The sequence below is a fragment of the Platalea leucorodia genome (genome assembly GCF_965183815.1).
Source record: "Platalea leucorodia genome assembly, chromosome: 4".
NCBI classification, from domain to species: Eukaryota; Metazoa; Chordata; class Aves; order Pelecaniformes; family Threskiornithidae; genus Platalea; species Platalea leucorodia.
In genome coordinates this window covers 43,228,599-43,247,074 of record NC_138826.1, presented here as the reverse complement: position 1 = coordinate 43,247,074, position 18,476 = coordinate 43,228,599, and the positions used below count along the sequence as shown (strand labels likewise).

General features: G+C 40.1%; 1 protein-coding gene across 1 annotated transcript in view; it reads right to left on the bottom strand.

Moving 5' to 3' along the window:
* PRMT8 (protein arginine methyltransferase 8) overlaps positions 1-18,476 on the bottom strand; it is a gene marked incomplete at both ends in the record, with an annotated part of 67,672 nt that overhangs the window by 12,764 nt on the left and 36,432 nt on the right. Inside the window, 5 exons of the mRNA XM_082308554.1 lie at positions 639-754; positions 4,327-4,414; positions 4,805-4,947; positions 8,630-8,693; positions 14,298-14,453. Coding sequence (XP_082164680.1) covers positions 639-754; positions 4,327-4,414; positions 4,805-4,947; positions 8,630-8,693; positions 14,298-14,453 — 567 coding nt within the window. The remainder of the gene's footprint in view (positions 1-638; positions 755-4,326; positions 4,415-4,804; positions 4,948-8,629; positions 8,694-14,297; positions 14,454-18,476) is intronic.

The window sequence follows — 18,476 nt, the reverse complement described above, 5'->3', positions numbered from 1 at the left end:
GTTGGGGTTGGGAGAGCACAGTAACATTCTGGATAAGGCTAAGAATTAGGAAGTTATACAAATAAATTAGGTTCCAATTCTGATCTCATGCTCTGGAATAAATTAGAGTTATTTCATCAGAGCTGACCAATTCAGAAACTGATGCTTTAGTCTTTTTTTACTGCAAACAGAATTAATTTACCCCTTCTCCTCAGCAGCATTCCATCAGTAATTTCCAACCTCTATTTACAAGAAGGTAGGGCAATTAAAACTCATATCTAAATACACCATGTCTCTATTTATCCAGTATTTGCACACATATAATTTGTAAAAGTCTTAAGTTACAGTTAGCAGTAGCCAGATGAGTACAGAGTCAGAGTCACAAGGAGCAGCTTGCTTTTGGGTATTCCATAAGTGATCAAGGTATCAATGTTCATGCTTAGCTCAGGTGACAGTAGTGGGCATGTGCAACATACTAGTACTGACTAATTCAAAACTGCACAATTCTCGTTCTTAGTGTGATAGCATTCTATGATGATGGCTTCTGCAGCTAGTTAGAAGCATACAAAGATAGTAGTAAAACATAAGCAGCAGGTCTCCAAAGAATCCTACAGTTAGGTGTAAACATTCATAATTAGGTATATTTGGAATTACCAAACCTTTATTAAACAGGCATTGGTCACCACTTGCTTTGGATCTACTATGTCCACCAAAGGCTCCTTCATGGCAACATCCCTAATACAGGTCATGTCAAAGCCGTACACATTCTCCCACCCTGTCAATGCAAATGGATGTGTCAAAGATTAGCAGTAATAATAAAAATATTTTTTGTTTCTCAAAGTATCTTTCATTTGAAAGAATTTCTACCATCCCCTAACTTTCAGCTCTCCTCCTTAGCTCTTTCCTCCCTGCCCCAGTTGTCTATGTCATCATTGCTATTTTACAGATAATGCAGTTGTGGCAAAATAACCCCTCAATGTACACCTTTGAACAAGTGGCCCTTATGTTTTGGTGTCCCCAAAACTGTGTTATATGAGATTTGTTGATGATTTTCATGGCTTTAGACATTTCAGAGTGTTGCCCAAAATCATATAATATGTCAGGTTGAGACTTGGAAAGAACTGCTAAGATTATTCTATCCTTTGCTATTCATTCTGGTTAATATTTCCTTTTTTTATACATTGCTATTCAATCAGCAGTTTGCATGCTCTCCTACTTATTTAAGTAGTCTGAGTTTCAGCAAGTGAATTACTGACAGGAGTAGAATTACAGGCGTGTTTCAATATTTGGGGCATCCAAGTTTTAATCTGCATGTACATCATGACAAAAAAGCAAAATGTCCACTTTCTGAAAGATTTAAAAGCCATACTAATCTTCCATATTTGAACTGTTCTTCTGATTGTTCCGATAAATGCTTATTATCTTGCTGAGTTTTTTTTTTTTTCTTCGACCAAAATGAAAACAAAAACCTCCAAAAAAAGTGAAATCTTAGTCTTATGAACCATACGAGTAAAGGTCCATTCAGTGCTCCATCTGAAAGTCTAAACTGAATACTGTGAACTTTTTAAAAAATTGTTTGAACACAAGCAAGGTAAACTGATAAACAGCAATACTGAGCATGTTTGAAATATCTTGTTTTTTCAGAGCATAGCATTTAAGTTACTGGTGTTCCCAGAGGACTATGATTGAAAATGTAGTATGAGCAAACAATCTGCACATTTCTAAATTGGAACAAATCTGGACATGAACAGTTCTTTGATATGTTATCATCTCTTTATTGGGCTGTGAATTTCTTAGTATTTCAGGGGAGAGAGTGATTAAAACTTCCGTTTCAGGCATCATGAGCATGTGGGAACTTCAGATTATATTTATAGAAGCCATATGTTTTCACATGGTTACTCAGAAAAGATTAACTAGGAAACCCTGAAGGAACAATTTATTAACAGAGCTGTTGGGGCCTCCATCACTTGATGTACTTCAGCCTACATGGGATGCCTTTGAAATATATGCCACAGTCTGTATTAGACAGAGACTTGTCACAGGAGTTAAAAGACAAAATTATATGTTTTACATTTTGCAGGAAATCAGAGTAATTTACTACAGTAATACTCTGTGGCATTAATAAAGTTTGAGACAGCAGAAGTCAGAGTTTTTTAGAAACCTCATATTGCATTATTTCTTAATCAATATGGTGGTTCTTGAATGCCCTTTGAAATGCTCAGCCCTGCATCTCATATGAAGGCAAGACTCTATCCACCTTGAGAGAAAAAAGAAAGATAAAAAATTGAAATGTAAGGAGACATCATCAAGGATTTATAAACTGAAAAGAGAGACAAGATGGTGATGCAGAAAGGTAGTGAGATGGAAATAACTGCAGAAGACACAGAGGTATAAAAAAGTGAGGGGGGGAAGGGAAATCGGAGGGGGAATCAGAAAAGAAAGTGTCTTAAAGGAAAACATAATTTCAGAAGAGAAAAAGAACCCAAAACATTTTTTTTAAATGATGAAAAAATAAACAAGCTGAAAACAGGTATATTGTCTGTGAGAAGAGAAAAGGACTCAAGGCCTAGAAAGGAAGAGGTTCAAAAGCAAGGTGAAAGAAAGCATAAGGGATTTTTCTAGGCCAAAATGGCTTTGATTCCTTTACAGAATGGAAGCCTCATACATCCTTTTGAAGCTGTAAATTTTGTAAGGAATTTAGCTGTCAAGGTCACCACATAACTGAGGAGAAAAATCTAGGCTATGCTTGAGGAGTAGATATAATTCTCCCTGGCACCTATACAGACTTCCTGTCACTGTCCCACTGCACTGGGCTTGCTTTTGACCCAAAATGGCAGTTTTGACGCATTGACAGTTCTGTGTATTGGCACTGAATTTGATTACAGAAACACCAAACTTTCTTTTCTGAGAGGAGCTGAGAGGCAAGGAATGAGGAGTTGTTAGGCATTTTCATTTAAAGTTTGACTGAAACCACTAATTTTACCCAAGCTTTTGAATGTATCCTTAGTTAATAAAACTGCTTAGGAATTTTGTGTTGGTTTTTTTTTTTTTTTTTTCCCCCTAATGGAAAATGCCTTAAAGTGAAATTGACCAGCTCTGAAAAAGAAATAAAAGTCAAAAATTAAAAAAATTAAAAAATAAAAGAAGAGTGAAACAATGTAGAACTTGCTCATTTCATCAAACCTATTATGATCAAATAAATCCAAACTTCGGTGACCTGGGGGACAACAAGTTGACTGTGAACCAGGAGTATGACCTTGTGGCGATGAAAGTGAACCACATGCTAAAATATGAGGAGTGTCCAAGAAACTAGGTTTGCTTAGCCTGGGACAGCAAAGGCCAAAGGTGGGATCTAATTGCTATCTGCTCCTACAGAAACAAAGAAAAAGTCAGATTCCCTTCAGGTGACAAGGGACAATGAAGATAAGTTTCAGCAAGGAAAATTCTGACTGGATATTCATAAACATGTTTACTCCTGAGGGTGCTTCAGCATTTGAACCAGTGCCCAGAGAAGCTATGGAATCCCCACCCCTTGACTCTGCAGGGCAGGGCCCTGAGTGACCTGCTTTAGCTGTGAAATCTGGCCTGCTTTGAGCAGGAGGCTGGACTAGGTGACCTGTAGAGGTCACTAACGGCACCAGTTATTCAATGAAACTTCACGGGAAAAACAAACATTTAAAATGTAAAGGAAAAGTCAATTTTATGCATCTATGAAGTAAAACAAAAAAGTTTATAACTTTTTTTCACATCAAAGTAAAATGGAAATTTCTGATCCTTATTTTTCATTTAAAAATTCTCACATAGTGTTTTAAAAAGTTAAAAAAGCATTACATGTTTTTTTCTTTTTGACAAGCTTATTAGTGAGATATTTTTTCTAGTCTTATTTCTTAACATTTACAATTAATTTGCATCCTATTAGTTTTTCTGTTCTTGTTATTTTAAAAACAAAAACCAGCACCTAGCTGGCATTACCATCTATTACCAATATTACCAATTTTAATGGCAGTTATGTGCGATGATGTATTTATCAAAACAACAAACCTAAACCTCCGAAAATCCACATTTTAAAATAGACGTAGAGATATCAATGTAACTCTAAGCAAGGTCTACATCAATTTATTCATGCATCTTTCCTTTGTGCACTTTAAATTACTGCAAGTTTCCTGAATTTATCATCAGACTAGAGTTTTCTCAGTGTTCACGTTTATATTGGAATTCTGGCCTGGTCAGTGTGATTTCTTGGCTTTTGCAAAACTTTGCCAGCGAAGACATTATGGTAGGCCACTACAGATTTAATATTTCAGGGAAATAACCATAGAAAAGGGTTACTGTTAGGCATTTACTCACAATGAATTTTGAAGTCCTTGTACTGTCTGTCTTCAATTGCTACCACGTACAAAGCAGCTCGGTCTGGAAACATTAGCCCTCCAGGTTTCTGTTGATGAATTGTGGGGAAATGGATCTCGTAATCTATTCACCTGACAAAGACATCACATTTTGAACTGCACATACAAAAACCAGACAAGCACCCCTTGCATGCCTTTATTGTTTTCCTTCAGATTGTCACATCAGCTTTAATCTCAGCAACTCTTGCAGCCTGTGGCAACATCATTAGATAGTGTCTATATGAACTTCACCAGCAGTTATTTGAAAGCAAAGCTCTTTCACTGAGATTCCCTTTGTTAATCTTTTCATTAAAGCCTAGAAAATGTCACGTGGAGATGTAACTGTGTCTTGTTATGGTGACAGTAGGAGAGGGAAGGCTTGTAGTCAGAAAATAAATGACGACTGCTCCAGCAAGGACTATGACATGCAGAGCACCTACCAGCCACTTGTCTCGTGCGAAGATGACTGTGTTTAACATTGACTCATAGAATAGACAGTAACCCATCCACTCGCTGATGATGATGTCTACTTTATCCACGGGTAATTCAACTTCTTCCACTTTACCTTTAAATATTGTGATTACTGAAAAAAGAATCCAAAGAAATATGTTTCACATAATAAAACACCTGACTAAGTTCCTTACTGGTGAATGTCAGGCTGACCTTTTCAATATGATTCTCTTCTTGAATGCCTGTAGATAAGGGGTGACTCGATGCGACTCAATGGATTTTACACTACTTTAAAACTACTTGCAATAAGTATAATAAACAGAAGTTTTAGTATCAGTATAAAAGGAAAAAAAAACAACCAACCAAACAAAACACGGAACCAAAACCCAAACCAAATAAAACCCATATATAAAAAACAACAGAAAAACAGGCCTTACCTGGTTACCTGCATGATCTCATTTTACACGCCCTTTGGAATTTGGAAGATTTCTAGATCATTGACCAAGTAATGCAAAGAATCCACCTAGAATCCTTTAAACATCCCTGTAGGGTTACACATACATGATCTCATCACTGAGATATTGGAGATTTACGGAACTAGGATCTAATTCTCTGCTTTTCAACATATTATGCTGGCTTCACAATGAGGAAACTAAGGTTTATTTCTTCCATGAATTCTGGGGAGCTGACTCAACTGAGAACGGCAGATCTATCCTGACAGTACACAAATAAGAAAATTTGTACAAACACGGTTCTCTCATGAAAAATCATTTTTCATCCCTTTCTGCTTCATGATTGAATCTTTTATAACATACTGGCATTCTCACTCTGAATCGTCTATCTGGTTTAGACTTGCATAACTTTCTGCAGTTATCTAAAGTGACTGCTGGAAAACATTGCTGTCAGTTATTTTGTCACCAAATTAGTTTCAAGGAAATTAAAAAGGTTGCTGGAAGTTTGATGGTATAGAATACCAGATCCTCAGAGACACTACTACAACACAGTGCAATAAATTACTGGCAATATGGTACACTACTTACAGGAGACTGGGTCTGCACTGCAAAAGCAAATCAACAAGCAATTAATAGAATTGGTTGATACTAGAACAGATATTTTGCTTAAAGGAAAATTAAATGCTGGTCCATATGTAGTTCAATTGTAACAAATAATTTAATTTTAGGATTACTACACAATTCACCAATCATTCTTGCATTTTTTAAAATATATTTCCTATTTATAAATGTATTCCAAATTCTTTAGACAAATAATCTTCAGCTTGTGTTTGTCTGCTATTTGTATTGTTTGTTGCAGTGGGTAAAGTCTCATGGTTCTGGATTCTTCCTTGACAAGGTAACTGATGCACTTGAAATTCAGGAATAGTATGAGTAGGGAATATTTTATTTTCCATTACTAATTGATTAGATTACTGTATTACTCTTAATAAATGGCAATTCTTAATGATGGCAATTTTTATTGATGAAAGTGGTCAACATTCAGTTTGAGGAAGATGAAGGTACTTTCATTTAGTTAGAACTAGCTAGGTACTTTCATTTAGCTTTTTAAGAGTGGAAGTGTGGGTTAAATGATTTTTAGAACTCAGCCCAGGGAAAATGAGATTTTGCCTTTCCAAAATACATGCAGTACTAGTATTAGTCAAACTAGATGTGGCCACTTGATTTGCATAGCAAATTTTTAATCCAGACTGGCTCCCTAAGAAGTTGGGAACACTGATTCAGACTGGTAACAAAAAGTATCAGCTGGTAAGAGCAACCTGATTGGAAAAGAGCAGAGTTCTCTTCTCCTTCCCATTCTTTAAACTCCTTCCTTTCACAGTTAGTAGCTCAATAGTTCATCTGTTGTTATACTGAAGACTCTTCATGTCTATAAGCTCCAGCCACGAGTTCTCTTTAGTTCTCTTTTCTCCTGAGAACTTTCACTGCCACAATTCTTTTGGAGTGAATTTTACCACTGTTGACATCTGCCAGAATGACACACCTGCAGACTTTGAAGCCCTCTGTTTATACCTAGAACAGTCACAGTGTAAGCAGCAGCAGCACAAGTTCCTCCCACCTCCCTTCACTTTGATGAACCATCTTCATAAGGCACCATGTGGGAACAGATTGTGCTGTCCCCAGCTGTATTGTATCTGTTCTGGAAACAGTGGGTTTTCTCTTGGTTCAGCCCCTTTTGCTGACTCTGCATTTCTCTAAACGATTAGGGGGAAAAAAGAAAAATTTCCATGAGCAACAAGATCCTTTGGCTCAGTACCTGGTTGCATTAAAATAAAAATGAATGTGGGTCAGTGTAAAGTATGTAAATGTAAATGTTAGGTCAGTTATGTAATTTGTTTATACTGGAGACCAAACTGCAGTTGGACAGACTGTCCAGGCAAGTCTCCTGCCAAAGGGGAGGGGTCTCTGCTTCTTGCTCCACAGTTTTTCCAAGGACTTGCTCCTTGGAGAAACAGGAGGAAGAAGCAGAGATGAATACCTTCTGCAGCCTCTGGAGCACACTGAATCCTTCATATCAATGGTCCCTTCACACACAATTCCTGTTGGTGGAAATCCAAATGTAAATTGATTTATGGTATGCTGTTTGTGTAGCTATTTGATGAAAGGCCATTCTGGGAATATACGGGCTCTGCACTGAAGGTGCAGGATAACCAAGCTGAGGTCAACACCTCATTGTTCTAGCGCCTTATCCCTACTGTGGAGGAGAATATTTTCCAGTCTTTTGCTTCCTTCTTTTTCTGAACTGAAAGTTGCATACACTGGCTGGCCTCTCACATCCCGCGTCACTGCTGTTTCTTTCACATCACACCACTTGAATGCACATGTTGTAAAATAAATTCTCCTCCCAAACAGCTCCATGTTAGTCAGAAGCTGCCAGTGACAGCAATAAAAATTAGAGCAGATCCGAAATCTATTCCTGCACATGTGCTAGCATAGCACCAGTGCAGACACAGCTGAAAGTGGCAGCAAATGAAACAGTCTAGCCAGCTATGACCTGCACTGCTCTGCAGCAAAGGCAAGCTCTTCACAAAGAGCACTTTTAAACAAGAACTGGCTCATAGCCTCAGTTAAAAAAGCCTGATTTTTTAGGTTGTAACAAAGATATCTTGTGTGCAGTGTTTTGGAGGAGGATTGAATACATGAAATAGAGCTTGTTGGAGACTATTTTTTGTTAAGAGTTTTCAGTAGGTTGGGGGTATTTTTAGTATCTTTTTTAATTGAAGTGTTTCCACATCGCTGGAAATTTCAACAGTTTTCCTTTCAAGAAAAAAAAAAGTTTTCTATGATACTGTTATTCTGAGAATTGAGCATTTTCATTTGTGTGTGTGTGTTTCAATATGGTTTTAAAAAAATTTTTTTTGTAAAGTTGGAAGTCAGAAGAAACTCTTAGTGAAAAATCTATATTGATATGGAATACTTTTTGCTTTGAACCTTATTTCAATTTGAATGTAAGTGTGTGTGTGTGTATTTGATTTAAGTGATAAGGTGGAATTCAAATGGCAGAATTAATTTGAAAAGTTCAGCTCTAATATGGGGCCTTCTGTCTGCTTTGCTAAATCAAACTGCCTGCTGATGAGTCCTATTTGCTTCTGTTGTTTGTGAGCCTAGAAGTAAATGTAGAAGTAACTTCTCCTGTGAGGAATTGTTGTAGTGCCTAGAATGAGGTGTTTAGTTTTGTATTGATATAAGTAAATTATTCAAAACTACCATTTACATATAAACCACACGACATAAATTAATCAGAAAAAGCGAAACAGTTATCTTCTCTTTCTCCTGAAGAAATTATTTTTATATATGCCTTACTGTTGTCCAAGTGGTTGGCCTTGATAATTTTTTCCGAGTAGTCAGATATACTTGAGCATTCAATCTAGGAAAAAAGGAAAAAAAGAAAAACAAGACGAAGGGTAATTATGTGTTAAGAGATCTCAGCTATGAGGATAAAACCAAAATCTACTGAAGGCAGCAAAGGCTCTACAGAGCATGTAAGCACTGATAAAGAGTAAGTCAAACCTGTGTGGGCAGGATCATGATCAATGATATCTTAATATTGAAACTGCAGTCGGTGTTTGAGTTAAACTGGCTCATATAGAAAAGACTGGTTTTAAAACTGTTAAAATGTGGGAAAAAAGGTCCTAACTACAGAATTACATAGTTTATTAGACATATTATTTAATTTATTCCTGCTATTTCAGAATATTGCCTCCTCCCCGCAAAAAATCTGCTGAAGGGAATGAATTAGCATGCTGCTACATTTCCTCACGTATTTTAAAACAAAATACATTCAAACTTTGTGAATAATGTTAAAATTCAAACTGTGCCAATACTGGTCTGTGTCAAGAAGCAACTACTTTTCTCTGTGAAAAATGTATCATCTTTGGCAATGCATGCTATCAGAAAAGAATACAGACATTTTACACATAGGAAATGACTGTAATTACTGTATTTACAAAACCATCTAGATCTGCATGTCTTTTCCTATGACCTATGCTTTTACTAGGAAGGGAATTACAAAGTACCTTCTAGCTTTATATTTGCCCTTAAATTTGTTAAAATCTGAGTTCTAGCATAAAAGCCCATGTTTGCAATGACCTTTGATATCTTTTAGAGAAATACTGCATTCCATGAATCTGTCTGGTTTTTGTGCCCTTTAAAATCAGAAGGGCCAAAGTTGCTGGTAGTTACCTAATCAGTTCCTAATTTACCTCTTTCAAATTTGACATTAAACTGCCAATGCTACTTTGTATAATCCTTGTCTCTTTAATTCCCCTATGGGAATGTCAAATAGAATTATATTACCTCTAGTGAGGCATTTTATATGTCCAGTGAATTCCATTTAACCTCTAAAAGCCAAACTGTGCTTGACCTGTGTGATGGCACTCACAGATGGCAGGACACACAAATCCCTTATTCTTTTTATATAGCTCATGAAACAGCTAGACATAATAGCAGTCATAATATCAATCCCTGTCCCCGCAGGAACATGAGCATTAATTCTACTTAGCTTGCCTGTGGATGTAAACCGCTCCTTAAGATGTCTAACTCAATGGCCTGAACATAAACCAAAACGGGCATGTAGAAATGAACACCAGAGTGCCAGTCCAGAGAGTCCAAGGAAGCAATCCCCTGGGGAGAACTCCATCCTTTTTCTCCACCCAGCTTCTTCTTCCCTTACTGTAAACTGTATAGACTACATGCCTTGTCTATACTTACAGCCATTATAACATACTCAGTTTTCCTGTCTGTATTCACACCTGTCTGGCATTTGCAATTTCATTGCCCATTCTTTCTGCTTGTTTTGGATGATTTTTAAATAAAGCATGGGTATGCAGGTGTTTGGAGGTGGCTTTCCAACCTTTCTAAAGAAAAAGATGCAAAGAAATAAAAAGTTCTATTTCATGAATGACTATGAGTTTCCAAAAACCAGCTTCATTCTCAAAGAAGCAAAATAATAAAAAAAACAACACTCAAATAATTCCAGGAAGGAAGATATATTTCAGAAAATAGAGTTGCTTTAGGGTGGCTAAAGCTGTTTTTCTCTATTTTGACTTGGACTCTATACCATGGTACAATTCTATTTTAAAAAGCAACTCATTTCAGAAGAAGAAAATACTGAATTCTGTAGTCAAAGAAATAGGGAAAAAATTCAGTTTTGTAAGTTTTTTCCCCAGATCTCCTTCAAGTCAGTGATCTGCTCAGATCTGTCCAATTTTACAAAGCATTTGGATTTTACGAAAACTGTGTGTTCCAATAAAATATGTCTGTACTTCAGTTTACAGTCATAGAATCATAGAATGGTTTGGGTTGAAAGGGACCTTCAAAGATCATCTAGTCCAACCCCCTGCCATGGATAGGGACATCTTTCAATAGATCAGGTTGCTCAAAGCCCCGTCCAACCCGACCTTGAACACTTTCAGTGATGTGGCCATCCACAAGTTCTCTGGGCAACCTGTCTCATCACCCTTATCGTAAAGAATTTCTTCCTTATATCCAATCTAAATTTACCCTCTTTCAGTTTAAAACCATTCTGCCTTGTCCTATCACTATAGGCCCTAGTAAGTCTTTCTCCGCCTTTCTTGTAAGCCGCCTTTATATACTGAAAGGCCGCAATAAGGTCTCCCCGGAGCCTTCTCTTCTCCAGGCTGAACAACCCCAACTCAGCCTTTCTTCATAGGAGAGGTGTTCCAGCCCTCTGATCATTTTTGTGGCCCTCCTCTGGATCCTCTAGAACAGGTCCATGTCTTTCTTGTACTGGGGACCCCAGAGCTGGATGCAGTACTCCAGGTGGGGTCTCACCAGTGTGGAGTAGAGGGAGAGCATCACCTTTCTCAACCTGCTGGCCATGCTTCTTTTGATGCAGCTTGGGATACAATTGGCTTTCTGGGCTGCGAGCACACATTGCTGGCTCATATCCGATTTTCCACCCACCAGTATCCCCAACTTCATGAGGTTCACACTGGTCCTCTTCTCAAGCCTGTCAAAGTCCCTCTAGGATGTCATCCTTTCCCTCAAGTATATCAACTGCATCACTCAGCTTTGTGTCATCTGCAAACTTGCTGAGGGTGAACTCAATCCCACTATCCATGCCATTAATGAAGATATTAAACAGTAGTGGTCCCAGTATGGACCCTTGAGGGACTCTTGAGTTTCTTCAGCTGTATCTAGTGTGTATACTCAGCTCTACTTTCATTTTACTTCTCAGTCTTCAATCTAATGCTGTGAATGTCTCCTCTTTTACTGGGGTCTTTTTCTGAAGCAGTCACCACATTCCCAGATTTCCTTTTCCCCTGGGCTGTGTCCTCATCACCACGTTTTTATCCAAATCATCTAACATCTGACATGTACCTTCATTTTATGTGTCTGTTTAATTCCTTCTTACCTACAGTCTTGTTTGTCTGAAAATACCATAGAATTCAGATAGTTCTACTGCAGTGATTGCCCTGAATTTTGTGTGACCAAATGCAGCAGATGAACCAAGGTTTCAATGTATTTGTCTGTCCCTCACTCACCCCTCCCAAGCACCAACAGCCACGTGCCAATCCTCTCTCTACATGTCTTACAACAGCTCCCCAGTTAGATGAACATCATTGCACAATCTACTGTTATTCTCCCACGATGGTTAGGGGTTAGAGCACATGAAGAAGGAAGAAAAACTGAGGGGGCTGGTTCTGTTCAGCTTGTAGAAGAGATGCCCCCAATCCAATAGCTATCTTCAACTATTTAAAAAGGGCTTGCAGAGAAAACAAAATCAAGCTCTTCTCTGAAGTGCACAGTGACAGGACAAAAGGCAGTAACCATGAGCTGCAGCAAGGGAAATTCCTGCTGACTGTAGCACTGGAATAGGTGCTGAGAGAGGATTTAGAGTCTCCATCCTTGGAGATTTTCCAAATTGAACTGGAAAAGGCCTTGAGCAACCTCATATAGCTTTAAACTTCAGTCGGCTTTGAGCAGGAGGTTGGATTAGATACTTCCAGAGGTCTTCCAGACTTTCTATGAGTCAGTGATTCTATGATTTACACCTCTTGAAGACCCAGAGATGATTCTAGCAGTTGGCTGAAGTAGTGGCAAGGAATAAGTTCCAACTGTGAGTAAGAGGGATAACAAGAATCAGACAGGGTAGTGGATGCATTTGAACCTGAAAAAGGGAGAGAGTGAGAAAGAGGACAGTGATTTCAGTGGCACTGTAGTCAGAAAACCAGCACTCTGCATTTGTCAACAGTTCCCACATCATACTATTTGAAAAATCACATCTAACTGTAGAGAAGAAACTGGAACATCTCAGCTCTATGTAATAACTCATGGCAAATGTTTGCTTTTTAAAAGGAACGCTCACAGTTTCCATTGGCACTCTTTGCCAATAGAACCATAAAGTCTTAATATGACTGTAAGGTTGCTACTGACAGATCTCTGAAATATCTGCTTTTCCAACACAAATACAACTCTGCCGCTTGCTGTGTGACAGGGTTCATGGTGAGGTAGGTCATGTGACAAGAAGGCTGAAACTCTTAGGCTGTAGCAGAGGAGTTTCACACCTAAGTGAGCTCCTCTGAGAGCTAAGTTTCCTGGGTAGCCCACCCCCCAGCTTCAGTGCCCACGGGTGAGCTGACACTGGTGTGCCACAGAGCTTTATAAATGCCTGAGGTACAGCCTGAACTGTAAAGAAGTCCAAAGGAAAAAAAACCACCACCACCACCAACAAACCTGTGGAAAAGTATTTACTTTTCTTTTACTGGGTGAATTTTCTGCCAGTGAGCTGGCTCATGGTAGAATCAGATAAGCACCAGTGCCAGCACAAGGGATGGAGGAAGACCATATGGCCAAGGATCTGGGAGATAGGAAGGTGGGAGCACAGCATCATCATTTTGTATATGCTTATACTTTCAAAGCACTGCAACATCCTTGCGCGAAACCTGCATTCCTGCATCAGAGAAGGCTACAGGTTTATTCTCCCTGAGGCTTTGAGATAATAAATTGTGTACTTGGTTTACAAGAAATACATTCTAGCTGCCAATTCTGTATATTAAGTCTCATGCTTAAATGCCAAAACTTTTGCCAGCACCTTCTGATTTCAGCTATCTATACTTCCATGCTGTAGTCTGATACTCAAATGAGGCACTCAGCATTAACATTGGATTTTGAAAATACAAGCCTGAGAATTGAACAGGAGTCTTTGCATTTTGTGTATCATTACCAGTAATAAAGATGCACAGTTTAGATATTATCAGTGTCTTCAAATGCACAGATGTAGCCAGCTAAGTTTTAGTAAACAACTTTGTCAAAGAAGTACACAGAGAAATAGAATCTAGGTCCCCTTTTCTATGTTGTGTTGTGTCTGCAGGGCAAACAGAAGTCCAAAGCAAAAAGAAATTGTATTTGTCATTTTAGAGTTAGTACAAATAACTCTGAATATACTTAGGAAGCAAATCTATGCTCTCTCTAATGACTTCTCTGCAGAGAACTGCACATTCATGCAGCTAAAGTTCAATGTATTTAAGGTAATCATTCCCTTCTGTCTCTGAAAAGCGTTATTGTTGGCACAGAAAACATGCACATGCTTTCTTGCATGATTTGCCGAGTTGTAATGTACAGGGAAAAGTGTATTAAAGAGATCTGTTTCCAAGACTACACAGTTGCAGAACTTTAGAATTTAAAAAAGCAAGATAGCTCCTTTGACCCCTCTGAGAAGCAGTGAGTCCCTTTAACATTTTTTTGCAGCCAAGAAGAAATGTGGATATGTACCAGATCACCAAAGATTCCATAAAATAAAAGACATTATATCTCGATTTGGAAAAGGCACACTACTGCAGGTCATAGAAAGCAAGAGAACTCCACTGAAGTCACTGTAAATCAAGCCATACAAGACCTTGGAGAGAAGAACTTCAAACAAAGACAAGTAAGAAAAGGTAAATCACCAAGCCAAATTCTCAGGCAAAATGCACAAACAAACTCAAAATATGAGAGAAAGTCCTCTTACCCCATATACCTTCTTGGCTCCTGCCTTTGCAGCAAACATAGAGAGGATTCCTGTGCCACTTCCAACATCAAGGACAATCTTATCTTTAAAAACATGTTTATTGTGATACATTGAGTTTCTATAGGTTAATGTGCGCACTTCATCCTTTAACATTTCCTGTGACCAAAAAAAAAAGCATTGTGTTATTATTTGAAGTGCTTATATGCATTCAACACTGCTGCTGAATGCATTCCCTTATTATAATTTAAGCATTATTAACACACAACCTGAAGAGTTTGTCAAGTACTTTGGGGTGCACACATCAAAGCAACTGTAAAATGCTAGCTACTTAGAATTGAATTATTAAGAAGCAGCATGATGTTCTTTCTACAATTTTATTTCTCTAAATATTATTTCACTGTTACAATTGACAACCAGAATGTAATCCAATCACAGCACTGCTTTGGGCATAAACAGAAGCCATACAGAAATCCAAGCTTTCCTTTTTCTGCTAAATCATGCACAACCTAGAGCCTCAGCAGAGGGACTTTCTGAGGTTCCTCTTTGAACACAAAAGAAATCATTCCATAAACCATAATCATAGAATCATAGAATACCAGGTTGGAAGGGACCTCAAGGATCATCTGGTCCAACCTTTCTAGCACAATCTAGATGAGATGGCCCAGCACCATGTTCAGCTGAGTCTTAAACGTGTTCAGCGTAGCAGAGTCAACCACTTCCCTGGAGAGATTATTCCAATGATTGACTGTTCTCATTGTGAAAAATTTTCCTCTCGTGTCCAATCAGAATCTCCCTGGGAGTAACTTGTACCCATTACCCCATGTCCTCACCATGTGTCCCCTTGTAAAAAGGGAGTCTCCATCTTCTTTGTAGCTGCCCTTTAAGTACTGGTACATGGTGATGAGATCACTGCTAAGCCTCTTTTTCGCAAGGCTGAACTAACCCAGCTCTCTCAGCCTGTCCTCATATGGCAGGCTTCCCAGACCCTTGATCATCTTGGTGGCCCTTCTCTGGACCCCCTCCAGCCTGTCCACATCTTCTTTGCATAATCGGGACCAGAACTGTACACAGTATTCCAGGCATGGCCTGACAAGTGCCAAGTAGAGAGGGATAATGACTTCTTTATCTCTGCTGGTGATGCCCTTTTTGATGCAACCCAGCATCCTATTGGCCTTCTTGGCCGCAGCAGCCGCTGTTCACTCATATTGAGCTTCCTGTCCACCAGGACCCCCAGGTCCCTCTCCACAGAGCTGCTCTCCAGCCAGGTGCATCCCAGTCTCAGCTGCACTCCTGGATTATGTTTTCCCAGGTACAAGACCTTACACTTGTTCTTGTTAAACTTCATAAGGTTCTTGTTAGCTCACTCTTCCAGCCTATCCAGATCTTCCTGCAGGGTGGCTCTTCCTTCCAGAGTGTCTACTTCCCCACTCAGTTTGGTGTCATCTGCAAACTTCATCAGGCTACACTTGATCCCATTATCCAGATCACTTACGAAGATACTGAATAGCGTTGGGCCCAATATCAATCCCTGGGGGACCCCACTTGTGATGGGTTGCCAGTTTGAAAAAGAGCTATTTACCACCACCCTTTGGGTGCAGCCCACCAGCTAATTCCTCACCCACTGCACAGACCACTTGCCTAGCCCATAATGCATCAATTTCTCCAGGAGGAGGCTGTGGGGAACTGTATCGAAAGCCTTGGAGAAGTCCAGGTAGACAACGTCGACTGCTCGCCCCATGTCAACCGAGCAAGCCACTTTATTATAGAAGGCCACCAGATTTGTCAGGCACAATCTGCCTTTTGTGAAGCTGTGTTGGCTTTTTCCAATCATGTGCTTCATTTGACTCCTGATGGCCCCCAGGCGGATCCGTTCCATAACTTTCCCAGGGACTGAAGTAAGACTGATGGGCTTATAATTACCCGGATCCTCCCTTGAGCCCTTCTTGTAGATAGGGGTAACATTTGCCTTCCTCCAGTCCTCTGGGACATCCCCTGATCTCCACAACTTCTCAAAGATTATAGAGAGTGGCCCCGCAATGACATCAGCCAGCTCTCTCAACACCCTTGGTGCATGGCATCAAGGCCCATCGATTTGTAGGGGTCAAGCTCCTGTAATAATTCACATACTAACTCCTTCTTTGCTGATGGTGGGTCTATGTTTGGATCATCCATGACATCAACCAGCTCCTTCAGTCCTGGTGGAGACAGCCCATCAGGTCCCATAGACTTATGTATGTCCAATTTAGTTTAAGTGATCCTTTGCCACTCATCTTAGGGACCTAGGATTCTTGAAGGCAAGTCTTACCAGTAAAACCAGAACTGAAGAAGTAATTTTCCTTGTCCTTTGTCAACAGATACACTGCCTCATTCAGCAACAGTCCCGCTGTTTCCCCAGTTTTCATTTTGCTGTTAATACACCTAGAAAAGCCCTGATTTGTTACCCTTCCCATCTCTTGCCAGATTCATGTCCAGGTGCAACTTAGCTTTCCTAACCTTGGCTCTGAAATAACTTCTGGGTCACCTGAACCTTCTTCTACCTCTTCTGGGCTTCTTTTTTGGTTTGAATTTTGTCAGGAGCTTCTTGTTCATTCATGCAGGCCTCCTGCCACCGTTGCTTGACTTTCTGCATGTTGGGATGGACCGTTCTTGGAGGAGGTGAGCCTTGAAATCAACCAGTTTTCCTGGACTCTGCAGGACCATCTCCCATGAGATTTTTCCAGGCAGATCCCTGAAAAGGATGAAGACTGCTCTCTTGAAACCCAGGGCTGTCAACAAGACAAACAGCATGGATCCTGAGAGAGCATCCATGCTCTCAGGATCCTGAACTTCACAATCCCATGGTCAGTGCAGACAAGCCTGTCCTGACCATCGCACCCCCAGCTGGTTCATTCTTTTTAGTATCAGGACCAGCAGAGCACCCGCACACCCACATTGGTTCAGCTCATCTGTGCCAGTAATTTACCATCGTGCACTCCAAAAATGTCCTGGATTGCTTATGTCCTGTTCTGTTGCCTTTCAGCAGATGTTGGGGTCATTAAAGTCTCCCATGGACCAGAAATCATACTCATGTCTCATGCAGACATGAGACTTCTTTCAGTTGTCTGAAGAAGACCTCAACTACTTCTTCCTGATTAGGTGGTCTGTAGCAGACACCCACACAATGTCAACCATGTTGGTCTACCATTTAATCCTGACCTATAAGCTCTCCCTTTGGCTGGGGCTGCACGGCTAGAAGGCGCGTCCCCTGGGTGGTGGATAGGGGATCCCTCTCTGGAGGGTGCACCGGATAAAATTGAAGAAGGGGCCGCGAACCAACGCAGCCTAAGGGAAGGCCACCCTGACAGAAAAACCACTGGCCCTCCAAGTCATGGGGGTTGGGCAGGAGGCCAACTACTTCCTCCCGGGGCGAAAAAAAAAAAAAATAAAAAAAGTTGCAGAAACGATGAGCATCAGAAATGATGGAGAAAATCGGTAACGAAGTAAGGAGGAGGAGATGGAGATGGATCGGTCGTGTCCTGAGGGGAAAACCGACGGAAGACTGTGCTGTGGCCCTTGACTCCAGAGCACGCAGCCGCGGACCAATCGAAGTGGAAGAACGATGTTCGCGCCTTGTGTGCCTTCTGGCACTGAGAGAATTCAGATTCAGATATAAGCTCTCAGCTGGAACATCATCTGTCCCATAGTGGACATGATTCCATGCATTCAGCTGCTCTATCTCCCTTCTCACCTTCCCAGTCTGTCCCTCTTAAAGAGCCTGTATCCAGCTATTGTGGCATTCCACTCATGTGAGCAATCTCACAGCATCTCTTCGATACCTGTGAAACCATAGCCATGCAACTGCACTGACTTCTAATTCCTCCTGTTCATTTCCCAGGCTGCATGGCAGTGTACAGGCACTTCAGAGAGGCTCTCTGTCATGTTAATTTTCCAGAAAAGGTGTAAGACCTTCCCCCATAATGCTGCCTCTCGGTACTTCCTTTTTTGTGTGCTTACACTTGGGGTGGGCCCCTTCTGCTCTGTTTTATTGGCTGAATATGAGGTCTTGTCCACACCACCCTGCATCTTTTGTTTACCAACTCGGTCCACCACTTCTCCATGTGACTGTGGGTCATCATCTCTTTCGTCTAACATTCTTAGCTTAAAGGTCTCCTCACCAGGTTGGCCAACCTGTTGGGAAAG